At 51.5% G+C, this 9,219-nt stretch overlaps 1 protein-coding gene across 1 annotated transcript in view; it reads right to left on the bottom strand.

Annotated features, from left to right (window-relative positions):
* Positions 1–7: 7 nt before the first annotated feature.
* ONECUT2 (one cut homeobox 2) overlaps positions 8–9,219 on the bottom strand; it is a 13,598-nt gene continuing 4,386 nt past the window's right edge. Inside the window, exon 3 of the mRNA XM_017739861.1 lies at positions 8–415. Within this exon, the coding sequence (XP_017595350.1) occupies positions 129–415 (287 nt within the window). The 3' untranslated portion in view covers positions 8–128. The remainder of the gene's footprint in view (positions 416–9,219) is intronic.

The following is a 9,219-nucleotide window of genomic DNA, read 5'->3' as shown; positions in this document are numbered from 1 at the left end:
GGCCGTAGGAATTGCCTCGGGAACAGCTGGGCTGGGGTTGGTTGCGGGGGAATTGTGCTTTAAGTCACCAGCGAGGGACCCTGCTGCGAGGCCACTCTCTCTGCGCTGCGCCGGCCGTGCCGCGCCCCTCACGCCTTGGTGCAGGTGCTGGGGGCCGAGGAGGAGCCCCCGGAGCTCAGGTCGTCCTGCCACTTCTCCAGGCTGCGCCGGCGGGCGTTCATGAAGAAGTTGCTGACGGTGGTGAGCTCCAGGCCCAGCTGCTGGGAGATGGTGATCTGCATTTCTTTGGAGGGACGCTTGTTCTCCTTGAAGATGGCGAAAAGCGTTCGGCGCTGGAGGTCCGTGAAAACCAGGCGGGATTTCTTCTGGGAGTTGTTCCGCTCTTTGTTGGGCTCTTGCTCTTTGCGTTTGCAGGCTGGGAAGGGGTGGCAGAGACAGAGAGAAAGTGTCAGGGTGGTGCCCACAGACCCAGACGGCCACCGCAGTGGCAGGCACTGACACACGGTGAGCGCAAGTGTCACCAGCTGAGCCAGCACCGCTCTGGCACATGGAACCTGAGGGCTCCCACAGGAGTCCAGTGGGCTGCATTGCTTTTACATCCTCAATACCTCTCAATAGCTAGGAGTAACAGTTGAACATAAGTTTAATCCCTTTAAACAGCCCAAACCCCCATCAAAGCTCCAGTAGCAGCAACTTTGTGTGACCACCAAGGGGAAAAACCACCACGGACTCGCTTGGCCTCCCAGCACATTGGGTCAGGCACTGGCTCACCCTACTCCTCCCCTGCAGCCTGACTCCTGCAGTGCCACCACCCCAGGGCACTGCTCCCATTGCCAGTCCTCCTTCCTGGGGCATGTCCCAAGAGTGAAGCCAGGCAGAAGCTCCTGTCAGAGCTCAGGTCAGGCAGGGCAGCAGTGCCGGACCATCGCTGCACTGAGCGATGCTAATGGATCCTAAAACCCATCTGTATTAATAGCTGCTCTGTATTTATTAGCAGAGAGAGAACAGCAAGTGCTGAAACCAATACCGCTGCCGGAGCACACCCACACTTAAAAATAGCCTGCCCAGGCTGTCTGCGCTGGGCACAGGGAGAAAATCCATATGTTGACATGGTTAGGTAATGTGCCGGGACAAAATGAGCCCAGAGAATTGATAAGTGGGTGGGTTTTAAGCAGCCCTGTTAAATAATTCTGCAGGTCTGGAATGTGAAATGAAGCTGGCCCAAAAGTAAAAGTCGGACTGTGGCAATGTCTGTAATTAACCCAGTCACAGCTGCACCTGTGCTCAGCCACTGTGGCACCGACTGCCTCCTTCTGTGCAGGGCCAGGATCTAACAGCATTTCTGCAGGAAACTGGAGTATTTTGTTGGAGTGCCTGACCCTGACCCCTCTCAGCTGCCAAACTGCAGTGGCTGCAGCAGACCTGCCTCTGGGAGGGAGGTCAAGGTCAGGCCTCAAAATATCCCAAAGTATAAGAGGAGGATGGTCCTGAGAGTAGGTTGAGACCCCAGACAGGGCAGGGGCTGCAGCAGAGCTGCCTCTGGGAGGAAGGTCAAGGTCAGGCCTCAAAATATCCCAAAGTATAAGAGGAGGATGGTCCTGAGAGTCAGGTTGAGACCCAGACAGGGGTTGTGGGTGAATGTTCCCAGCACAGCCCTCCCAGAGCAGTGGCACCAGCACAGGGCTCCGGCTGGAGCCACGGCAGCAGGAAGCAGCATGGATGCTCCTGCCTGGACATGCCAGAGGCATCAGGGGGAGCTGGCACCTGTGTCCCAATGGCCAGACTCGCCCTCTCCAAGGGCATTATCCCAGAGGCAGCAGGAGGGAAGAATTTGGGCTCTCTGACTGCACCTCTGACACCACACAGATAATATCCTACTGCCTGCCTGAGCTGAAAAAGCAGATTTTAAGCTGAGTTTACTTTGCCAAGTGTCCGGAATCCATGCCGTGATGTCCCCGGTGCTGGGGACATGATGAGCACAAGCATCTTTGCTGCAGCTTCTAATCGGTTCCGGGACACTGGGATGAGTGGAGTGTTTCCTACCATCACTAATTTATGTCCAGAGATACTCTGCGTTTTACAGTTATTGGTATCTGATAATAAATAATGCAGAGGTATGTGCTTTTTGATGCATTCAGTAAATACTTTCCTTGAACTGTTGAGTTTGCTCTTGAAAAGGCCCCACAAAGGCAAACGCTGCACCTGACGTGCATCTCTCAGCAGAGAAAAATGGGGTGAGCACTCTAATAAAATCAAGTGATTTTCTGGGAAGAAAGAGAAAGGTTTTAACAGCAGAGGGAAGGGAAGAGACCGTCTGGATTCTAAGCACAATTTGATTTATTAGCTGCGGTTAAACCTGAACATATCCTATGGAAGAAAACGGACAACCGGCACGAACTGAAAGCCATAACTGTGGGAAAAAAAAAATACAAAAGCTTCCTTTCTCTTCTGCACTGGACTAAAGATGCTCTTCCACAGAAACAATATAGGAATTGCTCACAAACGGGGTCAGTGCTGCATCCCTTAGCATGGACCAAAGAGGAGGCCTACAACTTGAAGAGCATTAAGAGGGTGCAGGGACCTGACGCTGCGCTGTGACACACTGAGGATCATCCCACTGAATTTCCCTACTAATAGTTCATTTGTCTGATTTTCTACAACAGTGACTCTGATTTTCCATCTTCTTCCCCACAAGAGAGGAACCTAGCCAGCCCAGGCATTCCAAAAGCCACAAATCCTGAAAAATATCTAGGAGCTCTAGTGCTCAGCTCAATCCCACCCTCTGAGCCCTCAGGCATGAGGCAGGGATGTTCCATGGCCTCCCTCCTTCCTCGGCTCCTGCACTTCTCCAGGAGGGAGACAGAGATGAAGACACAAAGGTCACCAGCATCAGAAGGAGGAGGAGGCCAGGGAGGAGTCCCAGGGGCCGGAGCAGTGCCTGAGAAGCCCCAGGAGAAGCTGAGCCACTTGCCAGGATACTGGAAATACCAACAACACAGCTCCTGTGCCTCTCTGGTTCTGGATGTTTTTACCGATGGCAAAAGTGGCTCTGCACCCATGAAACAAAGAGCAGGCGTTAAGGAGGAGCCAAGCAGAGACCAATATTCCCTTAATCCGGCAGTAAGTCCTCACTCTCCATCGTTCCTAAGGACAAGCCGTGAATATTGATCCCACCTATGTGGTTTGTGTGGGTGCAAAGTCACCCAAACCCAGTTATCTGTCTGATGGAACTAAAACTGCTCCTCAATTCGATTTTGGAGAGGACTCAATGTGAGGGAAATGTAATTACTCTGGTAATACTGAACACAATGAAATGACCACCAAAGCGTTTTCTAAAGATTTAAAATGTTTTTCTTTTGCTGTGATTCACTTAAAGCAAGCCCTGGTATATCCCTGTTACTACAATCTCTTAAAAACTAGGCCTCAGAAATCAATTTGATTACCTCTCTGAATTAAGTATGCACGAATGAGAGCGATTGAGATCAATACAAATTAGGTTAAGTACTCCGCTGTGTACAAAATCATTATGGAACAAGGAGCAATCAGAATGAAGATGCAAATAATCACATTGTCGGGGGGGGCAGCCAGTGCTGCTCATCCCAGCTGCTGCATACACACCAAACCCCTAATTTTTGAAACCCTAGGAATGCCCTTGATGGCATTTATCCAGAAAAACAGATTGGATGTGTAGCACAAAGTTAATTCTGTTCTTCCAGAGAAATTCTTCTTGCTCATCCATTGTAGTGGTGAGGTGTTCCCTGTTTGGAGATCCAGGGATTCCTGCAATGCTCCAAAAAAGAAGCTCACAGCCCGGCTGTTTCCAGCCAGGACGGTGTTTTCTTGGTACCCCACCTGATTTTTCCCTGTCAATCCTGCACAATCCCCACAGAATGCCACCCCTCTCCAAGCCCTGCATCCTGCAGCTCTCTGAGAAGAAAAGATGAATGGTTTTGGGGACATGGCTCCTTTATGTTTCTTCCTGGCACGCCACAGCTCTCAGGCTGTTTGTGTCCAGTCTCCTGTAAATCTGCTGGATGGCTGGAATTGGGCTGTAAATTCCGCTTCCTCCCTGCAGTGCTGCAGCACCCACCTCAGCACAGGATTTCTGACAGGAGCCTCTGGGTACCACTGGAACCTTCCAGCACAGCGCAACTCTGGATCCTTCTGGCTGCACTCTGAGAGTCCCACACGTCTAACACCTGGGAGATTTATGCTTCCTCTTGTTCTGGAGATTCTCCCTTTTGAATCCCCAAATAGTTTCCAGCTGAATTATAACACTTGCCAGTGACAAGGATTTATATTCCCCTTGTCAGAGCACAGGGGTGAAGCCAGGCCTTCCCCGTGCTGAGTGCTCTGCCTGTTGGAGCAGCATCTCAGTGGTACCCTGGAGGTACCCGAACACAGCTGTGACTGGAAGGACTTTGGGCACCTTTTCCAAGGAAGGGCTGGGGATTTAAAGCTGAGGTGGGCAAGCAAGAGCTGAGCAAGAGCCTGAAATCTTACTGCAAGGGGAAGGACAGATCTAGTGAATCCTTGCTGTGTGCTCCAGTTTTCAGGAATTCTGACCCATGGGAGAAAGTAGGACATAAGCATTTCCTTTTACTGCCTGTTATCGATAGGGTGGAATTAGGAAGAACAGGAGAGGAAAGGACAGGAGCAAAGCTCCGCCAGGTTCTCCAGGAAAGCCAGACCTGTGCTGCCCTCCAAGCTCTCCTTGCACTTCAGCTGAACACACAAAGCAAGAGCAGCCCTGTTTCTCCACACATTCAGGTTCCCATTTCCTTCTTCCCAGGGGCTTAGGAAAGCTCAGCTTCAGCATTTTTTTCAGGCTGCAGAGAGGTGGAGGTGAGGAAGAGAGGGGAGAGGGGCCATGGATCCCACCATGCCCACAGGAAGGAGTGGGCAGGACAAGCCCACGGGAGAAGGAACACGGAGAAGAAGGTGTGTGGGAAGCTCTCTGAGGAAGACTTCCTTCTGCTCTTCCTTCCCCTCCTGCAGCCGAGTGCTGCTTGCCAAAGCTTAATGCCTCAGCACAGGCCCCGTGCTCCCATCCCATTATGAGGGGATGAGAACTGCTGGAAAATCACCACTGCTCATAAATATGTTCCCTACTTACTGAGAGATATTTTGGTCTCGGAGACAATTTGCGTTTTGGGAACCTGCCAGCCTCTATCGCTTGTCTAATAATTCCTCTGTGCAGCATTTACCAGTGGTTTGAGTCCCTTTTTTCACAATGGAGCAGTTTGATTTAATAGCTCAAAAACCCCAAACAACCCCAAAACTCTCCAATTTATTTTTTGATTGCATTTCTCTCTGCCATCAGTGAGTTGTCTGGCTGATGTTATCACCAAACCCATTTGAGATTAGTCTGTTTGGTATGATTTCTGTGTGCAAAACCCTCTATAAATCAGAGAGCCTTTTATGCAAAAGTCTGCAAGATTGATAGAGCTGGATACAAAATCTTTTACCTTGGAAAAAGAGATGTATTATCTGTCCCGTTGGATATAGTTCTTTCCTTGCATATTCATGGCCCAGGTATGATGGGCTTTTTCCAGAGAAGACAGGAGACAAGATGGGAGACTTAAATATAAATAGATTGCTATCAGAAGGAAGGGAGTGTTCTTTTTTGCTGTGTCTAGTGGGGATAAGATGAGAAGCAAAGGATTTAAAAGACAAAAAGTGAGATTAAGGCCAGTCATTAAGGGTTTTTTTGTACCTGTAAGCCCTGGAAGAGATCACTTAGGTAAAAAATCCCCCTCTGGAGATTCCTGAAGAAAGGGGCAGACTGTCAGGACAAGTGATGTCTGCAGTCCCTTTCAGCCCTGCTTTCCCTCTGAGATCCATTCTCCGTACACCTGCAGAGCCCCATTTCCACTCTGAAGGCAGCTCCAGGGGAGCTGCTCTGATGAGAGGAGTCTGCTGCCTTTAGTGCTCGGAGGCTCGGCACAGCCGTGTTGGGTGCCGCAGGAAGCTTGTCATCTCCCAGTAATGGCTAATTGGAAGGGAAGGAAAAGCTCCTGCAGCTGCTGGATGGCAGCAACATCCAGGACAAGGTTTTGTGAATAATACCAGGGAGGAGCACCAGGGATGAGCACCCGGGGCCACAGTGCAGAGCCAAAACGCCCCTACAGTGTGGGAAGAACCAACACCAGTCACTGGGAAATAATCCTTTTGGCAAAAATGTTCTCTCCTTTATGCATTCCTCGCCACAAATAAATTGTGGCAATTTTCAGCTGCAGAGGAATACTTGAGTTTGGGCTATTCCAGTTCAAACAGTGATGGGCAAGAGATACACAGAAAAAAAGAGATGCTGGGGAAAAAATCTGATAAGGAAATAGTGAAGAACAGCTTCAGAATGAGTAACACATGATGACCAATTAATTGTTTCTTTTAAAAAGTAGGGGGAACAATATAGAAATACATTTAATCACAAATGTACTCAGAACTAACTTTACCAAACAATCAAGAAACTGATAAAACTCATCTGCTTCGCCAAAACAGATTTCTGTGTGGCAGAAATGCCTTCAGAAATGATGTGGAACAAAGAGCTGGGGCAGGGTATTATTTCGGAAAGTTGGTACATGAGAAATATAAATTATCAGCCGGCACCACAATTTACCGCATGGATTGTTCAAACACAACCACTAATCTATAGCTGAAGAGAGCACCAATATTTCAAGCCACTAAGCACCTTTCAAAAAACCTTTATGTACCTGTATATTTAGTTCTATACTAAGAAATAGTTTTATAAATAGGCAATGTGCCTGATACAGATGTTATCATGCCTTAATTTTTAGCTGGAGATACAGACAACAACATAGTCTCAAAATCCAGGGAAGAAGCATTTGGTAGGGCACAAAGAGGCAGGGGACAGGCAGACAACTGTCCACAGCCCATTCCTCACTGTGAGACCCCTCTCCTTGGCCTGGGGGACTTGGGGGTGCAGGGGCTCAGCCTGGGATGTGGCGCTGCCACCGCCCACTCCTGGTTCCGTCACCCACGGCTCGCCGGCCCCGGGCGTCTCGTCTGGCTCCTGCTCCCGCTCTCCTCCTCCCTTCCCTCCTTCCCTGCTCTCATCCCTCTCCGCCGCTCTCCGTGGTACTGACGGGTCTGAGCACGGAGCGGGCTTCGGGCAGCTCTGCACACATGAATCATTGATGGTGTTTTGGTACAAAAGTGTTAAATCATCAATAAGGCGATCCGGCACCGAAGAAGGTAAACAGGCGGCGGAGCGCTCTGCTGACCCCACAGAAATTTAGGGACTGTATGTCGGGGCCGCCGGGGCTTTCCCGAGACCTTCCCGCGGCGGGGGGGGAGGGCAAGAAGGAGGGTTGGGAGCCCCGATCCCCCCGTCCCGAGGGCAGCCCCGCTCTCCCGGCGGGAAGCGGCGGGAGCGGGGGCACCAGCCCGCTTTGGGGGCGAGGTGCCGGGCTGATGCCGCCGCCGGGGGTGGTTTTGTGGGAAAAGCGTTTGTCCCACCCTCCCAAAGCCCCCGTCGTGCCCCGGGGGCAGCGCGGTGTCCCTGGGAGGGCACTCGCCGCTTCCCCGGCCCCAGCCGCAGCGAGACACGGTGACCCCAAAAGGGTGCTCTGCGCTCGGTGCTCCAGAGCACGCACGGAACTCCCCGTTCACAGCGGGTCCTGCCCGCACCCTCCCGCACAGAAAGCCCCAGCACCGTCTCCTGAGGGAGGAGTCTTAAACACCCCCAAGAAGAGACAATAAGGAGAGAAATAATAGGATTAAATTAGATTAGGTTAGAATAGAATAGAACAGAAAAGAATAGAATAAACAGCACTATATATCTTCTGTAATAATAAGAAATACTAAGCACACCCACCCTGCTACTGCTCCCACAGGGAGAGGGGGATTTCCCTTCAAGGACAGTAGATTTTTGCCCCACTTGGGAAAAATTTCCAGGACTGTGGGGCAAATAGCTGGTGGGTTTGGTGTTTTTTTTTTTTTTTTCCAAAAAACCCTGAAATACTTGTGGCTTTTCCCCCATGCTCATAGGGATTTAAGCAAATGAGTAAAGGGGGAGAAGGAAGCACTGAGGCAATGGGGCCGCATATTCACACGTGGTAATAAAAGAAAATTAAAATAATCGATTTCCTGAAGGGAAAGGTAATTTGCAAAGGTCTTTCCCGCTCCATGGGGAATCCATGCCCACTCAGCACCTGAGCTCTCTCCAAACTTTACTCCTGGATGCAGAGGCATTCAGGGGGACTGGTAAAGCAGAGATCCAGAATTATACAGGCATAACTCTGCGTGCAGCTGTGATTCCTGATTTTCTGTTCTATATGTAGGGCTCCACGGGGAACCCCCACCCGGGACCAGTGCTGGGAAGGAAAAGCACCAGCCACGTTACTGGAAATGAGCCGGCTCAGGTTCCAGATCAATGAAAACTGGGTCCACGCGCTGATGCTCCTGTTGCCAGCATTAATGCTCTTTTAATCTTCTAAACATTATCTGCATCGATTTCCCTCTTGATACACGTTTGTGAAGGCGACACCACCGTGTGCTCAGCAAAAAACCCAAACCCCTTCTTGTCCCTCCAACGTCCCTGTCACAGACAGACCTCGGCACCTTCATTTGGCTGCAAACAAGAGAGGATGCCCGCGGGTGCTGGACGGGATGAGAGGAGTTTGCAGTTGCCGTTAGAGCCGAGGAGGGGATCAGCATCCCTCTCCCGACGGGCAGCACAGCCGCGACTGCCCCGCACCTCGGGAAAGCCCGAGCACTCTCCGTGGGGATTTTGGAGACCCCAGGCCGTGGGTGTTTAACCCGCAGCACCTCTGGTTAGGGGTCGGGCAGGGATTACGGCCATCAATCATCCATGGCTGCTCTTTGCCCTGCTCTGCCGCTCGCTCGGCAGCTGCTCCTCGTGCAAGGACTCTCTGTGCCCGGTTCCGCACCGCAGAGACCCCCGCGTCCCCTCAGCCCCCTCCGGGTGTGCCAGCAGAGCGGGCAGCCCTGGGGACAGCCTGCTGTGTCCCTGGTCACTGGGGACCAATCTGCCCGCGTCGGGATCAATTGAAATAAAAGAAGGACTGACTCGGTGGCACAAACATCCCCGGATTTTCGTCGCTGTCAGAGCAGAGCGGCCCGGACCCTGGCCCCCGCCCCATGCCGCGGTCTGTCCCACGCGTTTCTGCCCGCGCCAGAGCCCCCCGTGTCCCTCTACACCCACGTCCACGGCCGTGCGGTTCCCGGGGAGCGGGG

Source organism: Corvus brachyrhynchos, unplaced genomic scaffold (assembly GCF_000691975.1).
Source record: "Corvus brachyrhynchos isolate BGI_N302 unplaced genomic scaffold, ASM69197v1 scaffold297, whole genome shotgun sequence".
Classification (NCBI taxonomy): Eukaryota; Metazoa; Chordata; class Aves; order Passeriformes; family Corvidae; genus Corvus; species Corvus brachyrhynchos.
Note: the sequence above shows the minus strand (reverse complement) of the source record. Positions and strands in the feature narration are given on the sequence as shown.